The 20,961-nt window shown below is 33.7% G+C and overlaps 1 protein-coding gene and 3 long non-coding RNA genes across 5 annotated transcripts in view; 3 read left to right on the forward strand and 1 right to left on the reverse strand.

Annotated features, from left to right (window-relative positions):
• The window catches only part of LOC127718789 (titin-like), a 319,779-nt gene that overhangs the window by 179,956 nt on the left and 118,862 nt on the right, over positions 1–20,961 (reverse strand). The window contains exons 94-99 of the mRNA XM_052224839.1: positions 20,446–20,699; positions 18,705–19,800; positions 5,096–5,479; positions 4,325–4,500; positions 3,361–3,526; positions 697–783 (exon numbers count right to left, since the gene is read on the reverse strand). Coding sequence (XP_052080799.1) covers positions 697–783; positions 3,361–3,526; positions 4,325–4,500; positions 5,096–5,479; positions 18,705–19,800; positions 20,446–20,699 — 2,163 coding nt within the window. The remainder of the gene's footprint in view (positions 1–696; positions 784–3,360; positions 3,527–4,324; positions 4,501–5,095; positions 5,480–18,704; positions 19,801–20,445; positions 20,700–20,961) is intronic.
• LOC127718854 (uncharacterized) lies at positions 6,861–7,427 on the forward strand. Its single transcript, XR_007989981.1, has 3 exons — positions 6,861–6,889; positions 7,160–7,180; positions 7,316–7,427. It is a non-coding gene; the product is annotated as an uncharacterized LOC127718854 (long non-coding RNA).
• LOC127718834 (uncharacterized) lies at positions 7,475–11,659 on the forward strand. Of its 2 annotated transcripts, XR_007989957.1 has the most exons (5): positions 7,496–7,585; positions 9,206–9,340; positions 9,476–9,610; positions 10,715–10,770; positions 11,581–11,659. It is a non-coding gene; the product is annotated as an uncharacterized LOC127718834 (long non-coding RNA). The 2 variants fall into 2 exon arrangements; XR_007989958.1 differs by lacking the exon at positions 9,206–9,340 and having other exon boundaries at positions 7,475–7,585.
• Positions 10,802–11,554, forward strand: LOC127718857 (uncharacterized). Its single transcript, XR_007989984.1, has 3 exons — positions 10,802–10,825; positions 11,231–11,365; positions 11,501–11,554. It is a non-coding gene; the product is annotated as an uncharacterized LOC127718857 (long non-coding RNA).

Genomic DNA, 20,961 nt, shown 5'->3' on the forward strand with positions numbered 1-20,961 from the left:
AAATAAAATAAATAAGGCGTTAAATCAAAATTCTAAAAATAGTACATTATGTACTTCTTATATGGAAAGCCCATAAAACAAAGCAAGTAAACTAAAGCATGTCCTATGCATATATTGCAGTCTACAACCACTACTGAAATATGTCTTGATTTTCATTTTTACGTTTATCATGAATGCTTAATTGCTAAATTGAAAAAATGTGATATTCAATATTGGTTGTAGACTTATATTAAATGTTCCAATCATTTGCTGTATTAACATTATTTTAAGACAGAGACATTCATAGGTTAGGACGAGATGCTTATTTTAGATCATCAGTAGAATAAGAATGACTATGGAAGAATTCAAAGGGTCAAGCTAAAGTTTTAAAGGTCTAAAAATTGCAGTATTAACTTTTCATGTACTTTTCTTAGGTTAAAATTAATTGGTTTTCATTTTTTTTATTAATTGTAAATGTTAATGATATTGATGACAATGATAGCACTTATCTGATTCTTCATTTAAATAAAACAGATTGTAATTAATGGTCCCAAGCATCTCATTCTCACCCATGCCAGAGACAGAAAAGTAAACAAGACCAAAAACAACTTAAGACTTTCAATAACCATGAACAAAAGGGGCACACAATCATTGCCAGGACAAAGAGTATTATGAAAAGTTGCATGCATTCATCACCAAAGCACAAGTGTTCCCAACCTATTGTTAATTGTTCCTCTTCTGTTATTTCTTGTGCAACCTGAGTGCCAACAATGTCTTGTTCACTTTCAGCAGCAATATGAGGTTCTAAAATGAAATATTTTGATCATTTACTTTTTTTTACTTTTTTTTTTTCAAATGTAAATAAATTTGCACTAATTAACTAGACTAAAATACTCAGCTACATTTGGCATGCTGTATTCTAAGACTAATTCATACATATGCTGCTGCTTGTGAATGCTCCAAGACATTGATTACACCAACTGTTACATTATACCCCTACTCTAAAATATTTGCCCTCACATAAATCTTTCTAAAGGAAAACATCTTAACTTGATTATAATGCTGTCCACATATTTGTCTCTGGCAAATGTCTCAAATTTTACCATATTTTACAGTCAATGCAAAGATACTAGGAAGCCAACTCTTAAGGGGAAATATTTTTAGCACTGTTGGAATTAAAATCTTCTCAATTGACTAATTAAACTATGTGTTTGCCAGGAAAACACAAAGTCACCTTTAATTTTACCTTAGAAATATGTGTTCAATCTCTGAATCCTAAATTTTATATTTTTACTAGTTTCCCCTTAATGTGTGCTTCTTTTTTTTGTAAATATAAAAATAATAATAATTTTATATATTAATGTCAATTCCAGGTATAAAATGTCAGATTTGAGAAGCATGTCTATAACAGTTTGAAGTCTTCTTTTCTGTAATACAATTCCAATTCTACCTCTATTGTGACGATTTCCTCATGCAGTAAGATTTCGGCAGCATTCCGACACTCTAGGTGAATATGAGAGAGAGAGAAATTTTATAGTTAATTAACTGACAAGACAAATCAAGTACAAACAGTCATTTAGCCATATACAATTCTGTCCTTACCTCTTTCAATGTTTCATGTGGAATTTTTTAATTGTTTAAGAATTATTTTGATAAAGATGACAATTTCAAAAAGAATATGATGACTAAACCATCACTTTAAAATGAAGAGACCGTTGGTTTAATGTTTGAGGATGTGATGAATGGAAAGAAAATTAGTTTTCACCATGATATAAGAAATGTTATTTATGGTTTATAACACTAAATTAGCAGGTAAAGATTATTTGGATCAAAATAATTTTTTAAGCTAGACCTGTAGCAAAACTACTCATACAGCCATTATATTTTATAAACAAACATCAGTTTCAGAAATGAATTGATATATTGCCTGATGATTGCTAATTCAAAATGGAAGCGTGGAATAGCAAATATTAAAGCAGCTCTACAAAAAAAACAAGGAATTAATCATTTTCAATTAAAATTTTTATATCTTTAATCTCAAGTCATCATAGATTAAAGACAATTTTGAAGCTATTTAAAAATAAAATTAAATCTAGTAATTTGTTTAAAATAAATCACTGTACAACATTGACTTCAGTTAGTTTTGAAGAATGTTATAGGGGGTAACCAAAGGGAGGTAATTGGGGTATAAAATAATTAAGCTATTTATATAACAGTACAATAAGCCACATTATACATCACGCCACACTTATATATTAAAATAGACATTCCATTTTCCTGCATGCTACTGATTGAGACGATAAATGTCTTGTAAATTTTATTGGTGAAAGTAGCAACCAATTACAAATGTGCAAAAAATACAAAAATATAGTAAATAACAATAGTTTGCCTTTTATCAGAAAAACACTGTACTACATGTATAATGTGGCCTTGTACATGATATGTGGTATATTTGACTCAGTTATCTCCCTTTAAAAAAACCTTCATGATGAAGGCATATTTATTTTGAGACAGTAGTTATCAAAAATATTCTGGTTAAAAAATATACTTTACAATAATAACATTCCTATCATCAGAAGCAAGGAAGCTTGTTAAAAATCAAACATGATCAAGTTTAAACACAAAATATTTTCAAATGTTTTAAAACTTATGAAAGTTCAGCACTACATGAAATACTTTTCAATTTTTTTCCTAAATATCATAATATTCAATAACTTAATATGCTTTTTCTGATGTTTATGTTATAACTAAAAATAACCTTCTAAAATTTAAAAGAGGGCCATCAATCAATACTCTAAAAGTTTAGTTTTAATCACCCTTAAACTAAGCAATAAAACCAATAAAATATTTTCAAGGATTAGAAAAAATAAAAAAATTTAGAGTAAAGTTGAAATTTTAAGTTTTAGATGGTTGTTTTTGACTGTCAGGGTCTTATTCTCTACATATTAATAAACTATTCTACTAAAGCATGATGTTTGTAATCTTTCTCTGTTGAGATATCTAGCTACTCTAAAGCATTTCTGATGTGCTAATTCTAATCACTATCTCATTTATATATCACATGAGGAACTTAAAACTTGATGAATTTGAATAACTAAGAATTTCAGCATTAGATAATTAATCACATGAAATATAATCCAAAATATATAAAAATTGTTGATTTAAAAACTATTCAAGAAATAATTTTTTTCATTGCAGTTATAATTTAACAACATTTGATCAAATTCTGAAATTTCAAAGAACTATTCCTCATGTAATCAAAATAACATGAATCTACAGGTCTAGCTAATGATATGATAAAGTTCAAGATTTCAATGAGAGTCAATTGTTTTGGTGACAGGAAAGATTGTATGATACTTGATTTCTTGGATGATGTCTTACTTTCAACGAAAAGTTCAACAATAGTACTGGCACTGCCAAATTCATTAACTGCTGTGCATTTATATTCAGCTTCATCCTCCAGGAATATGTCGCTAATAGTTAAGCGACAAACACCACTGTCAAATTCCACAACAAAATGGTCGCTTTCTTCGAGTGGCTCATCATCCTATAAAATATTCAGGTAAATTCCTTGAAACTAAATTTCTTTTTCAAATTTCCAAATTTTTTTAAATGGTAAACAGAATTATTTATAAATTCAAACGTTATCAAAGGTCCACTCCACTGCATTTTAAATAATTATTTCATCTCTTATAAAGGAGAAGGTAAGATAAGTAAATCAAAAAGTAATATAAATCTATGAAATGTCACAAGACATCAGTCTGTCAGGTATAAGTATTTATATGTTTTAACTGTGTCTTTAATAACTATTTGCATTAAGACTTTTCTTATTGTGACTATTGCAGAACTGCAAAAAAAAAGTTTCATTATGATATCTTGTCATTATTATTTAGATAGGAGCCAGTGCCTTACCCAAAAAAGATATTTTGCTACAAGATATCTTTTAACGAGATGTTAATGTAAAATGTCTTTTTGAGTAAGACTTTATGTAAAATGACCATTTCAAGTGTCCAGATTATATCATCTTATAAATTGTTCAATGTAACTAACAAAATTTTGAAAGGATTGAAGGATTTTCTTGGGTTTTTTTTGGAATTTCAGGGGCAAATAATGGCTTTCATACCTCTTCCTTTCTGATTGCAAGTTCAACCTTTTGTTGCTTAATGAGCCGATGACAAGAAATCATATTGAGGATAACCAGTAAAATCAGTGAATAACACTTATCAACATTATGAGTCAGTAGGTATATATTCTACAGAAATAATTTCAATTACTATGTATTAATTATGTCACAATTATAAAGAAAGATGTTTTTCCTTTCTTGATAAGAGTTATTTGCCCTTACCTGGTACCATGTGACAGTAGGTTGTCCCACTGTGACACATTGTAATGTGACAGGTGTGCCTTCCATCACATCTATATGTTGTTGGAGGGTCTCTATGAAACGGGGAGCTTCAGGGACCCCTTCTTCGACCTCTTTGGGGGCCGGAGCTATCTCCGGAATTACTCTTTCTTCTGTATCTATAATAATGAAAATATCTTAACATGTCATGAGTTGGAAATGCCAAGTATTAAATGCATATATAGTATTTGTTTTAACTAACAGAAAATATTTACATAAATTTCAATTATTTTAATATTTCATTAACCTTGACATATCAAGCAACTAAAATTAATGCAATGGAAAGGTTCACTAATTAATAGTACTGTTTTTGTTTTTTTCATTATCAAATTATAATTATGTTTCTGAAATGAAACAACACAAGAGCTTTCCTAACTGCAGCAATTAAATTTCATTCTGACATTTATAAATAAAGCAACTATTTTTTCGTATGAATAAAATGAGACATCAAATGTTCATAAAAACTTGATTACAATTTTTTTTTAAATTGTCATTATAATGATGTGATAAAAAGTACTATTCCATTAAAATTTAACATTTCCAAACATTTCATGGTTTTATAATGTTCATCCAATTCAATTTAACTGTATTATGAAATACAATAAGCCTTGTAAAGTTTTTTGGTATATAAAGGAACAGAAATGTATTATTTCATATAGTTAAGATACAGCAAGACCTGACGTTTACACACTTCTCATTTAAATGAACCCGTACCTGGTTTGGATGGTTTTTCAACTTCAAAGGTTAGGGTAGATTCTTCATCTTTAGTAACATGGATTTCTGTTGTGACCTTTTCAGTAGGTTTCTTATCGACTTCAACTTCAGTGACACTAATTTCTGATGGCTGTTCTTCAACCTCTATCTCCAAGGAAACAGTGCTTTTAGGTTGATCCTTGACCTCTATTTCAACAGTTGTTAGGTCTGATGGTTTCTCCTCCTTCACTTCAATCTCCATGGATACAACCTCTTTTGGTTTTTCTGTTACCTCAATCTCCATGGCAGTGACCTCCTTGACCTCAATTTCTTCTGTAGTTTCTTCAGTTAGTTTTGTTGTGATTTCAACTGTAGTCTCTTTTGGTTTCTCTTCAACTTCAAAGGCTGTTTTTAGAAGATAATTCAAAACATAAGTAAATTTTTGTCAGGCATAATGTGATTTATCATATAATTACCATAAAATATTACTATGTAATAATTCAATTTTAAAATAACATATTCAACAATTCAAAACTTTAATTATATCTATTAAAATCAAGAAATGATTTATTTCACTGTCATCATTTTTTTTATGTACAAAGGAAACATTTATATTTAGAAGAATTATGTCAATATAATGATGACACTCATATTTGCCAAATATTTCAAAATGATCTGAATTAATTGATTTTTTATCAGACGCATGCAAATAATATGGTAAAAAGTACAGGAATGCAAGATTTAGGTAAACCCATTACTGGAAGGACTAGTGGCAATATTCTTCAGGAGGAGAAGTTCTGGTAAACGGACCTTTTGGTAGAATTTGTAAGGATAAATGATGGAAAAGTTCTTAGGATAAAACACTGTATCATAAATTTGTTTAAATACAAAAAATATATATATGTAAAGCTACCTGAATGCCTCAAGCTGCAATTGTTCATTTCATAACTTTGATCAAGTGATTTTTTTAGCAGTCAAAATTTGAAGTAACACTGTTCAAACTCCAACAATCTCAGAAAAAAATGTTAAAATATGCTTCATAGGGGTTTTAATGTACTGTGCTTAAAACATTATAAATATTTGAACAATACTAGAGCTAAGAATGATAAGACCTAATCATCTTGCAATACCTGTATCCTCTTTATCTTTATTACTTACGTATGACCTGTACAAAACAGGTGGTGGTGGTTTGACCAATGTCATTCTCTACAACCACCTTGTATTCCCCTTCATCCTCAGGGGAGATCTCAGAAATGACAAGAGTACTAAAGGTCTTCTCAATTGTGATTTTATACTCTGGTTGCTCTACCAATGGTTGTTCCTCAACAAACCAAGTAACTACAGATTTTGGCTGACTGATATACTCTACAGTCAAAACCATTTCTTTTCCTTCAGGAATTTTGATACTTGTAAGATGTTTGATAATTTCAGGAGCTTTCAACTCTGCCACAGAAATGTCAATATTAGCCTCTGCCTTTAAAGCTTCTTCAACATTAATAGAAATAGTTGTTTCAACTTTTTCAGGTTTACTTTCAATTTCTTCAACTGAAACAATCTCTGATATGGTTTGTTCTGTTCTCTGTTCAGTTATTTCAACAAAAGGCTTTTCTGTTTCTTCTTTTATGATTGTCATAGTTTCCTCAAAAGTAACAGGAGTTTCTTCAGTTGGAACCTCAGAGGGTTTCTCTTCCTCAACTTGAGGTTTGACAACAATTTCAACTTCAGTTTTCTGAGAAGGTGTTTCTGTTTCCTCTGTTGTGATTTCAAGAGTTTCCTCATAGATAATTAATGATTCTTCAGTTGGGACTTCAGAAGGTTTCACTTCCTCAACTTCAGGTTTGACAACAATTTCAACTTCAGTTTTCTGAGATGGTGTTTCCTCTGTTTCTGTTGTTATTTCAAGGGTTTCCTCAAAATTAACAGGAGTTTCTTCAGTTGGGACCTCAGAAGGCTTCTGTTCTTCAACTTCAGTTTTGACAATAATATCAACTTCAGTCTTCTCAGAAGGTGTTTCTGTTTCCTCTGTTGTGATTTCAAGAGTTTCCTCATAGGTAACTATTGATTCTTCAGTTGGGACCACAGAAGGTTTCTCTTCCTCAACTTCAGGTTTGACAACAATTTCAACTTCATTTTTTTGTGATGGTGTTTCCTCTGTTTCTGTTGTTATTTCAAGAGTTTCCTCAAAAGTAACAGGAGTTTCTTCAGTTGGGACCTCAGAAGGTTTTTGTTCTTCAACATCAGGTTTGACAACAATTTCAACTTCAGTTTTCTGAGATGGTGTTTCCTCTGTTTCTGTTGTAATTTCAAGAGTTTCCTCATAGGTAACTATTGATTCTTCAGTTGGGACTTCAGAAGGTTTCTCTTCCTCAACTTCAGGTTTGACAACAATTTCAACTTCAACTTTCTGAGATGGTGTCTCCTCTGTTTCTGTCGTTATTTCAAGAGTTTCCTCAAAGGTAACAGGAGTTTCTTCAGTTGGAACCACAGAAGATTTCTGTTCTTCAACTTCATGTTTGACAACAATTTCAACTTCAGTTTTCTGAGATGGTGTTTCCTCTTTTTCTGTACTAATTTCAAGGGTTTCCTCAAAAGTAACAGGAGTTTCTTCAGTTGGGACCTCAGAAGGCTTCTGTTCTTCAACTTCAGGTTTGACAACAATTTCAACTTCAGTTTTTTCAAAAGGTGTTTCTTTTTCCTCTGTTGTGATTTCAAGAGTTTCCTCATAGGTAACTATTGATTCTTCAGTTGGGACTTCAGAAGGTTTCTCTTCCTCAACATCAGGTTTGACAACAATTTCAACTTCAGTTTTTTGTGATGGTATTTCCTCAGTTGCTGTTGTGATTTCAAGAGTTTCCTCATAGGTAACTATTGATTCGTCAGTTGGGACTTCAGAAGGTTTCTCTTCCTCAATTTCAGGTTTGACAACAATTTCAACTTCAGTTATCTGAGATGGTGTTTCCTCTGTTTCTGTTTTGATTTCAAGAGTCTCCTCAAAAGTAACAGGAGTTTCTTCAGTTGGGACCTCAGAAGGCTTCTGTTCTTCAACTTCAGGTTTTACAACAATTTCAACTTCAGTCTTCTCAGAAGGTATTTCAGTTTCCTCTGTTTTGATTTCAAGAGTTTCCTCATAGGTAACTATTGATTCGTCAGTTGGGACTTCAGAAGGTTTCTCTTCCTCAACTTCAGGTTTGACAACAATTTCAACTTCAGTTATCTGAGATGGTGTTTCCTCTGTTTCTGTTGTCATTTCAAGAGTTTCCTCAAAAGTAACAGGAGTTTCTTCAGTTGGGACCTCAGAAGGCTTCTGTTCTTCAACTTCAGGTTTTACAACAATTTCAACTTCAGTCTTCTCAGAAGGTATTTCAGTTTCCTCTGTTGTGATTTCAAGAGTTTCCTCATAGGTAACTATTGATTCTTCAGTTGGGACTTCAGAAGGTTTCTCTTCCTCAACATCAGGTTTGACAACAATTTCAACTTCAGTTTTTTGTGATGGTGTTTCCTCAGTTGCTGTTGTGATTTCAAGAGTTTCCTCATAGGTAACTATTGATTCGTCAGTTGGGACTTCAGAAGGTTTCTCTTCCTCAACTTCAGGTTTGACAACAATTTCAACCTCAGTTATCTGAGATGGTGTTTCCTCTGTTTCTGTTGTGATTTCAAGAGTTTCCTCAAAAGTAACAGGAGTTTCTTCAGTTGGGACCTCAGAAGGCTTCTGTTCTTCAACTTCAGGTTTTACAACAATTTCAACTTCAGTCTTCTCAGAAGGTATTTCGGTTTCCTCTGTTGTGATTTCAAGAGTTTCCTCATAGGTAACTATTGATTCGTCAGTTGGGACTTCAGAAGGTTTCTCTTCCTCAACTTCAGATTTGACAACAATTTCAACTTCAGTTATCTGAGATGGTGTTTCCTCTGTTTCTGTTGTGATTTCAAGAGTTTCCTCAAAAGTAACAGGAGTTTCTTCAGTTGGGACCTCAGAAGGCTTCTGTTCTTCAACTTCAGGTTTGACAACAATTTCAACTTCAGTCTTCTCAGAAGGTATTTCAGTTTCCTCTGTTGTGATTTCAAGAGTTTCCTCATAGGTAACTATTGATTCTTCAGTTGGGACTTCAGACGGTTTCTCTTCCTCAACTTCAGGTTTGACAACAATTTCAACTTCAGTTTTCTGAGATGGTGTTTCCTCTGTTTCTGTTGTTATTTCAAGGGTTTCCTCAAAAGTAACAGGAGTTTCTTCAGTTGGGACTTCAGAAGGCTTCTGTTCTTCAACTTCAGGTTTGACAACAATTTCAACTTCAATTTTCTCAGAAGGTGTTTCTTTTTCCTCTGTTGTGATTTCAAGAGTTTCCTCATAGGAAACTATTGATTCTTCAGTTGGGACTTCAGACGGTTTCTCTTCCTCAACTTCAGGTTTGACAACAATTTCAACTTCAGTTTTCTGAGATGGTGTTTCCTCTGTTTCTGTTGTTATTTCAAGGGTTTCCTCAAAAGTAACAGGAGTTTCTTCAGTTGGGACCTCAGAAGGCTTCTGTTCTTCAACTTCAGGTTTGACAACAATTTCAACTTCAGTCTTCTCAGAAGGTATTTCAGTTTCCTCTGTTGTGATTTCAAGAGTTTCCTCATAAGTAACTATTGATTCTTCAGTTGGGACTTCAGAAGGTTTCTCTTCCTCAACTTCAGGTTTGACAACAATTTCAACTTCAGTTTTCTGAGATGGTGTTTCCTCTGTTTCTGTTGTTATTTCAAGGGTTTCCTCAAAAGTAACAGGAGTTTCTTCAGTTGGGACCTCAGAAGGCGTCTGTTCTTCAACTTCAGGTTTAACAACAATTTCAACTTCAGTCTTCTCAGAAGGTATTTCAGTTTCTTCTGTTGTGATTTCAAGAGTTTCCTCATAGGTAACTATTGATTTGTCAGTTGGGACTTCAGAAGGTTTCTCTTCCTCAACTTCAGGTTTGACAACAATTTCAACTTCAATTTTCTGAGATGGTGTTTCCTCTGTTTCTGTTGTTATTTCAAGGGTTTCCTCAAAAGTAACAGGAGTTTCTTCAGTTGGGACTTCAGAAGGCTTCTGTTCTTCAACTTCAGGTTTTACAACAATTTCAACTTCAGTCTTCTCAGAAGGTATTTCAGTTTCTTCTGTTGTGATTTCAAGAGTTTCCTCATAGGTAACTATTGATTTGTCAGTTGGGACTTCAGAAGGTTTCTCTTCCTCAACTTCAGGTTTGACAACAATTTCAACTTCAATTTTCTGAGATGGTGTTTCCTCTGTTTCTGTTGTTATTTCAAGGGTTTCCTCAAAAGTAACAGGAGTTTCTTCAGTTGGGACCTCAGAAGGCTTCTGTTCTTCAACTTCAGGTTTGACAACAATTTCAACTTCAGTCTTCTCAGAAGGTATTTCAGTTTCCTCTGTTGTGATTTCAAGAGTTTCCTCATAAGTAACTATTGATTCTTCAGTTGGGACTTCAGAAGGTTTCTCTTCCTCAACTTCAGGTTTGACAACAATTTCAACTTCAGTTTTCTGAGATGGTGTTTCCTCTGTTTCTGTTGTTATTTCAAGGGTTTCCTCAAAAGTAACAGGAGTTTCTTCAGTTGGGACCTCAGAAGGCGTCTGTTCTTCAACTTCAGGTTTAACAACAATTTCAACTTCAGTCTTCTCAGAAGGTATTTCAGTTTCTTCTGTTGTGATTTCAAGAGTTTCCTCATAGGTAACTATTGATTTGTCAGTTGGGACTTCAGAAGGTTTCTCTTCCTCAACTTCAGGTTTGACAACAATTTCAACTTCAATTTTCTGAGATGGTGTTTCCTCTGTTTCTGTTGTTATTTCAAGGGTTTCCTCAAAAGTAACAGGAGTTTCTTCAGTTGGGACTTCAGAAGGCTTCTGTTCTTCAACTTCAGTTTTGACTATAATATCAACTTCAGTCTTCTCAGAAGGTGTTTCTGTTTCCTCTGTTGTGATTTCAAGAGTTTCCTCATAGGTAACTATTGATTCTTCAGTTGGGACCACAGAAGGTTTCTCTTCCTCAACTTCAGGTTTGACAACAATTTCAACTTCAGTTTTTTGTGATGGTGTTTCCTCTGTTTCTGTTGTTATTTCAAGAGTTTCCTCAAAAGTAACAGGAGTTTCTTCAGTTGGGACCTCAGAAGGCTTCTGTTCTTCAACTTCAGGTTTGACAACAATTTCAACTTCAGTTTTCTGAGATGGTGTTTCCTCTGTTTCTGTTGTAATTTCAAGAGTTTCCTCATAGGTAACTATTGATTCTTCAGTTGGGACTTCAGAAGGTTTCTCTTCCTCAACTTCAGGTTTGACAACAATTTCAACTTCAACTTTCTGAGATGGTGTCTCCTCTGTTTCTGTTCTTATTTCAAGAGTTTCCTCAAAGGTAACAGGAGTTTCTTCAGTTGGGACCTCTGAAGGCTTCTGTTCTTCAACTTCAGGTTTGACAACAATTTCAACTTCAGTTTTCTCAGAAGGTGTTTCTTTTTCCTCTGTTGTGATTTCAAGAGTTTTCTCATAGGTAACTATTGATTCTTCAGTTGGGACTTCAGAAGGTTTCTCTTCCTCAACATCAGGTTTGACAACAATTTCAACTTCAGTTTTTTGTGATGGTGTTTCCTCAGTTGCTGTTGTGATTTCAAGAGTTTCCTCATAGGTAACGATTGATTCGTCAGTTGGGACCTCAGAAGGTTTTTGTTCTTCAACATCAGGTTTGACAACAATTTCAACTTCAGTTTTCTGAGATGGTGTTTCCTTTGTTTCTGTTGTAATTTCAAGAGTTTCCTCATAGGTAACTATTGATTCTTCAGTTGGGACTTCAGAAGGTTTCTCTTCCTCAACTTCAGGTTTGACAACAATTTCAACTTGAGTTTTCTCAGAAGGTGTTTCTTTTTCTTCTGTTGTGATCTCAAGAGTTTCCTCTTCAGAGACTATATCTTGCTCTACCTCAACAAGCGAAGGTTTCCTTTCTTCTACAGATGGTTTTGTTTTGGGTGCAGTTACCTTCTCTTCGGCAAATTTTATTGCAGTAGTTTCTTCAGTGATAACGGATGCAATAATTTCTTTTGTGAATTGTTCAGCATATTTCTCAATTACCTCTGAAGTGATTTCTTCTGGTTGTTCAGTTTCAGCTTCTTCTAATATTAGGTCAGTATTCATTGGTGTTTCCTCTTCAGCTATTACTTTTTTCACTTCTTCTTGTTCTTCTACATGTGGTTTGTCCTCTGTTAGCTCTTCAATTTCAATAGGTGTCTCCTCCAGCTCAAGTTGTTCCTCCTGAATAACTTGTGTCAACTTTCCTTCCTCTGATATAACAGATTCCACTATTTCCTTTACAACTTCTTCTGCATATTTTTCATAAACTGTAGTAGATATTTCTTGTGTTACTTTTTCTTGCTCGATTTCAATCTCAACCTCAGTTACAGACGGTTTAGTTTCCTCAACAACTGGTGTTTCTTCAATGAGTTGAGTTGTTTCTTCAGAAATTTCTTCAGGAATTACTATTGGTACCTCTGTTACACTTTCTGTTACCTTTTCTGTTTCTTTTACCTCAATATCTGAAGGTACTTCCTCTTCAGTGACAACTTCAGTTGTAGTTGTAACTGTTTCAATATGTTCTGAGATAACTTCTTTAGTTTCAATGTCAATTTGACTTATGACATCAGAAGGTGTGACAGCTTCCTCTGATGAGATTTCAGATGGAAGTTCTTCTGTTGTCATTGGTTTCACTTCAATTGAAACTTCCTGGTATTCTGTTGGCTTAGTTTCAACAATTTCCTGTATTTCTGCTACGACCTCAGAAACTTTTTCTTCAGTAACTGGTGCAACAGTTGGGTGATCTTTTTCAACTGTAATTGTTTCTGTTATTTCTTCAACAACTTCTTGTGTTGGTTGTTCGACTTCCTGTTGTGGAAATTCCTCTGGAACAGATTCTTGTTTTGTTGTTTCTAACTCAGAAACTTTGGTTGGTTTGATTTCAACTGAGACAGTTTCTGTTACTCTTTCAGGTAATGTCTCTTCAGGTGCAGTTTCCTCAACTGACTCTGGTACTTCTTTTACCTCTACTACTTCTGAAACTTCTTCATCTACTTGGGATGGTCTGACATCCTTAGAAATCTTCACTGTCATATCAACAGTAGTGGTCTCTGTTGGTTTTTCTTCAATGGTGAGAGTTTCTTCGAATGTCTCTGTGGTAATCTGTTCAGTAACTGTTTCTGTCTGACTAACATCTTCTGGGATAACCTCTTTTTGAACTTCAATTGTTGTTCTTGTTTCCTCAACTGTTTCTTTAACAGGAGCAGCAGATTCTATTATGATTTCAGTGTCCTCTGTTTTATCTAATATTGGAATTGACTCTCTTTCAGTTACAACAACAGTTTCTTCAGATGGAACAGGTACATCCTGTTCCAAAATTTCTTCTGTTATTTCAGAAACCTCTCTGACTGAAGTTGTAGTTTCTTGATATCCAACCGTTATTTGTAATTCAACTTCTTCCTTTTGGGTTTCAGGCTGAATTTCAATAGTTTCCTTAAAGTGTTCCACTTCAGTAACTTCCTCAGGAATGTCTTCTTTTTCTTCTGTGATTTCAATAGTTTCTCTATATGTTTCTTCTGAGATGATTTCTTTTGGGATTTCTTCCTCTTCTGTTGTAATTTCAACAGTTTCTTTGAAAGTTGCTATGGTTTCTTCTTTGTGCAACTCAATATCAATTTCAACTTCTTCAGTTGGTATCTGAGACAATTCAATTGATTCTTTAAAGGTAGGTTTCTCAGGACGCTCTTCCTTTGAAATTTCTACTGATTCAACAAACACTGGTTGCTCTTCGAACACTTTTTGTTCAACTTGAACTTCTTCCTTATAGGTAGGTTTTTCTTTGTGAATTTCAATGCTTTCAACAAAAGTTGGTTTTTCTTCTTCTGGTAATTCTTCCTTCTGAACCTCGATTTGTTCTCTGAATGAAACATGAGTTTCAATTTGAGGAGCTTCAACCTCAGTAATTGTTGGTTGTACTGTTACTTCAATACCCTCAGTGAATACTTTTTCTTCCACTTTTGGAACGTCTTGTGCTTCTTTAGTAAACTCCAAGGTTTCTCTGAAAGTTATTTCCTGTTCTTGATTTGGAGCAATAGCTTCCTTTTCATCATCTGTTTCTTTATGAACATCTTTCTCAATTTCAGCAATTTCCACTGTTTCTTTCTTAGGAAATTTGATATCAATTTCAACAATTTCAGGTTTCTTCTCAGTTGTAATCTCAACTGTTTCTTCAAATGTTTCTGTGGTTGGAATTGTCTCCTCACTCACTGGCTTTTCTTCTTCTTTTGTGACATTTATTGTCTCCCTAAAGGTTATTTCCTCTACTGTCTGAGGGGCTGATATATCTCCCTCAACAACACTAGGTCTTTTTGGCATAATCTCTACACTCTCAGTATATGTTGTATCTTCTGTTTTTTCTACAGTTTCAATTGTTTTGTCCATGGTAGTTGTAATTTCTACAGTTTCTTCGAATGTTTCCTCTTTAGGTCCAGAGAACTGAATCTCAACAGCAGATGGCTGTTCAATGTCAATAGTTTCAACAAAAGTCTCCTCTGAAACATCTTCAGGTACTTTAGAAACCTCAATAGATTCCCTGTAGGTCTCAAGTTTGTCCTTAGGAAATTCTAAATCTATTTCAACTTCCCCAGGCTGCTCTTTTACAACTGGTTTCTTGAAAGTTTTTGTTTCTTCTATTTCTGGTAATTGTTCCATTTTTGGTACAATTTCAGGTTTCTTTGGTGTTATTTCAAATGTTGTTTCATGTAGTTCTTCTGGTTTCCCCTCAGTTGTTATTTCAACTGTTTCCCTAAAGGATTCTGTTGGTTTGGGAGCTTCAAACTCAATTTCAACTACTTCTGGTTTTTCTGGAGCTATTTCAATTGACTCCTTGAACTTTGAATCTTCTGTGACTTCTTCTTCAATTTCTTCTGTTTCCTTAGAAATTTCAATTGTTTCTCTGAATGTTTCTTCTGTGATCTCCTGAGCAAAAGGAACTTCAACTTCAACAATTTCAGGTTTCTTTGGTGTTATTTCAATTGACTCCTTGAATTTTGTATCTTCTGTGACTTCTAAAATTTCTTCTGTTTCCTCAGAAATCTCAATTTTTTCACTGAATGTTTCTTCTGTGATCTCCTGAGTAAAAGGAACCTCAACTTCAACGATTTCAGGTTTCTTTGGTGTTATTTCAATTGACTCTTTGAATTTTGTATCCTCTGTGATTTCTTTTGGAACTTCTTCTGTTTCCTTAGAAATCTCTATGGTTTCCCTGAATGTTTCTTCTGTGACCTCTTGAGAAGCAGGAACTTCAACTTCAACAATTTCAGGTTTCTTTGGTGTTATTTCAAATGTTGTTTCATGTAGTTCTTCTGGTTTCTCCTCAGTTGTTATTTCAACTGTTTCCTTAAAGGTTTCTGTTGGTTTGGCAGCTTCAAACTCAATTTCAACTACTTCTGGTCTTTTTTGAGCTATTTCAATTGACTCCTTGAATTTTGTATCTTCTGTGACTTCTTCTGGAATTTCTTCTGTTACCTTAGAAATTTCAATTGTTTCGCTGAATGTTTCTTCTGTTTTCTCCTGAGTAAAAGGAACTTCAACTTCGACAATTTCTGGTTTCTTTGGTGTTATTTCAATTGACTCCTTGAATTTTGTATCTTCTGTGACTTCTTCTAGAATTTCTTCTGTTTCTTTAGACATATCAATTGTTTCCCTGAATGTTTCTTCTATTACTTCTTGAGGAGCAGGAACTTCAACTTCAACAATCTCAGGTTTCTTTGGTGTTATTTCAAATGTTGTTTCATGTAGTTCTTCTGGTTTCTCCTCAGTTGTTATTTCAACTGTTTCCTTAAAGGATTCTGTTGGTTTGGGAGCTTCAAACTCAATTTCAACTACTTCTGGTTTTTCTGGAGCTATTTCAATTGACTCCTTGAATTTTGTATCTTGTATTACTTCTTCAGGAATTTCATCAGTTTCCTTGGTAATCTCAATTGTTTCCCTGAATGTTTCCTCTGTGACATTTGGTGTTATTTCAACTGTTGTTACCACTGGTTTTTCCTCAGTGGTATCTTCAACTGTTTCTGTGACAGTTTCCTTTGGTTTTGGAGCTTCAAAAGTAAGTTCAACCACTTCAGGTTTTTTAGGAGTAATCTCCATTGATTCTGTGTATTTAGTTTCTTCAGACAATTCTGTTGGAATCTCTCCCGTTTCTTCTGAAACAGCAAAAACTTCTGTCACTCCTGTAGTTGTAGAAATTTGTATAGCCTCCTTAACAGAAGCATTAACTTCTATCTCTACCATCTCAGGTTTCTCTGGTAATATTTCAATGGACTCTTTATAGTTTGTTTCTTCTGTTACTTCTTCAGAAGGTCCTTCTTCTACAATTTCAATAGTTTCCTCGGATTTCGTTACTTCAACTGTTTCTTTGAATGTTTCTTGTGGCTTTGGAGCCTCAAATTCTATTTCTATTGTTTCTGGCTTGCCAGAGGTTATTTCAATAGTCTCTTTGAATTTTGTAACATCTGTGATTTCTACAGGAATTTCTTTTGTTTCTTCAGTGACTTGAATTGTTTCTCTGAAGGTTTCCTCCAAAACCTCTTGAGGAGCAGGAGCTTCACTTTCTGTATCTTCTGGCATCTTTGGTGTTATTTCAATTGACTCCATGAATTTTTCTTCTTCTGTGATTTTCTCTGGAATTTCCTCTGTTTCTTTTGTAACCTGAATTGTTTCTCGAACAGTTTCTTCAGTTACTACTTGAGGAGCAGCTATTTCAACGTCAGACATTTTTTCAACAGTAATTTCTTTTGGTTTTTCTTCTTCTGAAGAAATTTCCTCCTCTTCTTTTACAACATCTAAGCTAACCCACTTATCATCATCAGATAGTTCTTCCACTGTGATAACTTTAGGCTTTGATTCTGTTGGAGCAATCTCTTTGACTCTTTCAATCATTTCTTCTATATCTTCTGGTTTTTCAGGGATTCCTTCAGAAGAAGCAGTGCTTCGAGCTACAAAACAGAGTTATATTATTACTCACCTTGACCTTGCTATCTACTATATTTTACCCTCACCTGTCTTTGTCTGGCGTCTTGTCAGTTTTGGATGCAGTTACTTTCATTCAAGTGTGGAGTATTTAGGACATTTTTTTATTAAAAAAAATTAAATAAACTATGCAATGTGATTTTGTAATGCATTTCCTCAATCAAATTAACAACTCTTTACATTTCTCACTTTTTTTATTTCTAAAAAATTATTAAAATGAGGTCAAAAACTTCAGTGTCAAAAATATGCCACACTTTATTTAGAAAGTAAAACTGTATCTCAGCTACAAAGTCGTTGATGCATGGGCCACAATGCAAGGGTAAACAATTCATAAAATCCAAGAGTCTATTCTCTCACCTCGGTCTGTATTGAAATCAACTTTTTTGTACTTACAGACCACTATCCTATTAAATTAGTATTTATGTCTGCAAGACAGTTTTATTCAAACATTTTATATTTGGCTATTTAGAAACAAATATTATCCATTTCATCAAAACCAGGAATAAAATATGTTTAGAATGAACAATTTTAGAGGACTAAGGTACAAAACCTCAACTTTCATGGAATGTTTAAATTATAATTTTGATCTGGAAGAAGCAGTCACCTCAAATAAAACAATCTTAGCAAAAAATTCTGATGCTGTTATCAGAAAAATGGAGTGTATTTGTTTGACGACAGACAACAAGTGATGACATGACACAAACTGATAAAATAGGAAATAAGATTTTGAATTTAGATAGGGATTTGAAACAAATTTCTGATCATCTGGAACTGTCTTCCTAATTGAAGTTCTTGGAAAAATTATTTTGAATATCCAAGAGAAAATGTAAAAGTAAATTTAATTTACAAAATTCACAACAATTGGTAAATTTTGTATATGTAGGGAAAAAATCCATATATTCTTCCATTAAGATAAAAAAAACAATTAAATATTTAAAAATGAATGTAAATAAATATCATCAGAAATTTGTTTGCAAAATGGTCAAATAGGCAGTCAATGGTCATAGGTCAGATCACAACATACTATATTAAATATGTATTATGGTGTAGGTAATGGTATTGGTAATAATACTTGGATAAATATTTGAAATGGTTTCCATGGTTTTGGTAAGAATAAGTGGTAGGACTAGTCTCATATGCATTTAACTCCATATCACTCTCATTTCTGAACATAGTCAAAGAGTTTAACCATCTTTATCAAAATATATGTCATGCTATGGCGGTTAAATATCATGTAAACACAGATAAAAAGGCTTTTCAAAACAAATTTGAATCTGTACAGAATAAAAAACAGTAAATGGAATAATTTCTGTATACTGGTGTGTTGGTAAAAGTGTAAATGAACATTTTGTGTGCTAAGGTTTTCTTTGTAGAGTTTTGTTTTTATGGTTGGTGGTCAAAACCAGGTAAACAAATCTATTGTCATGAAATATAATCGTCTACTTGTATGTATGCTAAGTAACAATTTCTAATCTCTTTAATCTTGAAAAGCAAATCGAAACATCAACAAATCCAAAATGAGTAACACACAAGTATTCATATTACAAATCATGACAAAAGATTATTGAGTATTCAACTTACGAAGTACTGTGACATAAGCTGTGGATCGAATTTTTCCAGCGACATTAGCAACCTCCACCCAATATTCGCCTTCATCCTCAGGGAAAATCTCCCTAAATGTAAGGACAGTTTGTCGCTCCTCGGTGACAATCTCGATACCCTCGCTGGGAGTAATCTCATCACCATCCAGGTACCATGTCACTGTCAGTGGAGGACGTCCTGTGTACTCCGCCACTAACTTAACAACCTTATTCTCCGTCTCGGACTGATCCGTGAGGGGGATGGTGAACATTGGAGCTTCCTGCTCTAATGTTGTCTTAAATGTTTCTTCTGGTACTTCTTCCACAGTAATATCTTCTTTGATGCCTTCTGGTTTGACCTCTATAGTAATTTCTTCCTTTTTGACATCTTCTGGTTTGACCTCTATTGTGATCTCCTCTTTTGTTACTTCCTGTGGTTTGACCTCTATTGTGATCTCCTCTTTTGTCACTTCCTGTGGTTTGATCTCTACAGTGATCTCCTCATTTGTTACTTCCTGTGGTTTGACTTCAACAGTGATCTCCTCTTTTGTCACTTCCTGTGGTTTTTCTGGTTGGAATTCAGATATTTCTATTTGTTCTGTCGATTCTTGATCAACAGTAGCCTTTGTTTCAACTGGAGCTTCTGTTATTGGTTTGGATTTTTCTGTTGGAACTTCAGAAGGTACTGCTTCTTCTGTTTTTTTTATCTCGACTTCAGTAAATTCTGGTTGCTCTGATTTTTCTTCTGCAACAGTTACTTTAGATTCAGTTGGTGCTTCCAGTTCAGGCTTAGTTTCTGTAACTGGAACTTCTGATGGCTGTGTTTCTTCTGGTTTTGCAACTTCAACTTCAGTTACCTCTGGTTGCTCGGGTGTTTCCTCCGATATTGTCACTTTTGACTCAATTGGAGATTTAATTCCAGGTGTAATTTCTTCACCGGGAATCTCAGAGGGTTTTGTCTCTTCTGGTTTTTCAGTAATAATTTCAGTAATTTGAGATTGTTCATGTGTTTCTTCTGAGATTGTCACCATTGATTCTTGTGGTGTTTCCTGTTCAGGTTGTGCCTCTTCTGTTGGGACGTCTGAAGGCTGAGATTTCTGAAAAGTGTACCAGAAATTTCTATATGTGTTATCTTGTATTATTCAATATATTAATTGAAATATTTAGCATATCATATAAGTTATCCTTAAAATTCTTAATCAGCACATAATGAAGTAAAGCTGTAATTACTACAATTTGATATTTCATTTTCTGGAACTGATGACAACTGTCAAAGATGACAACCATTAGTTAAAAATGCAATGTATACAAATTGGACTACTTTCATTCACTATATTATTAAGTTGGCCAAAATTTTGCCAAAAATTCACAGTTCAATTGGTTACAGTGTGTATGTAATTGCATGCAAAGCTCTGATTCCTTTGTCTGGTTTGGCTTTACTTTTGATCCTTTTTAGTGTTAACAGTTCTTAATTGTTTGAATCAGGTTTTGGATTATAAATGTTTTGGCCTTACACATCACAAAAGACATATCATTTGTAGAAATACACATCTGATGACCTATAATTGGTATTAATGATATAATTAATACAATTTGCATTTTCATATAGACTTCCAAAAATGTGAGGCACATAAATAGCATTTATATGAATCTATCGAAATTCCAGATATCTACTGTTATAATCACTTTTCAAATTTCATATTTGTAAATGAGATCAAATGATTGATGGAAAGAAGACCAACCTCCTCTTCTCCAGCTTCAGGCACAGACACAATCTCTTCTGATCTCTCTGTCAGTTCCATTAATGCAGCTTTCTTCACTTCATCAATGTCTATTTCCATACCATTAGATGAAAGTTTCTGTATCTCATCCATGAATTCCTTGGGGAATGCAGCCATCTCTGTATCAGAATCTACTGGTGGTCGAGGAGATGGTGTATCCATTGACGACATAAACGAGTCAGAAGCTTCCTCTGTGTCAGGTACATATTCATATGCTAAAATACATAAAAAAAAACTATTGCAAAAAAACATTTCCTTATTGAAGACAAAGAAAAATTACTGTTAATGTTGAGCTATGTGCCCTCTCTACCTTCATAATTAACTATAAAGTGTGCAATTTCAAGGACTATCAAGTTCATTGCTGAAGAATTTCCAGCAACTGTAAGATGATGAACACAGTAAATTATACTACTAAATGATTTTGCCATTTGATAAGGGACTCTCTGTTTTGAATTTTCCTCAAAGTTCGGTATTTTA

This window comes from Mytilus californianus, unplaced genomic scaffold (genome assembly GCF_021869535.1).
Source record: "Mytilus californianus isolate M0D057914Y unplaced genomic scaffold, xbMytCali1.0.p SCAF_10, whole genome shotgun sequence".
NCBI lineage: Eukaryota > Metazoa > Mollusca > Bivalvia > Mytilida > Mytilidae > Mytilus > Mytilus californianus.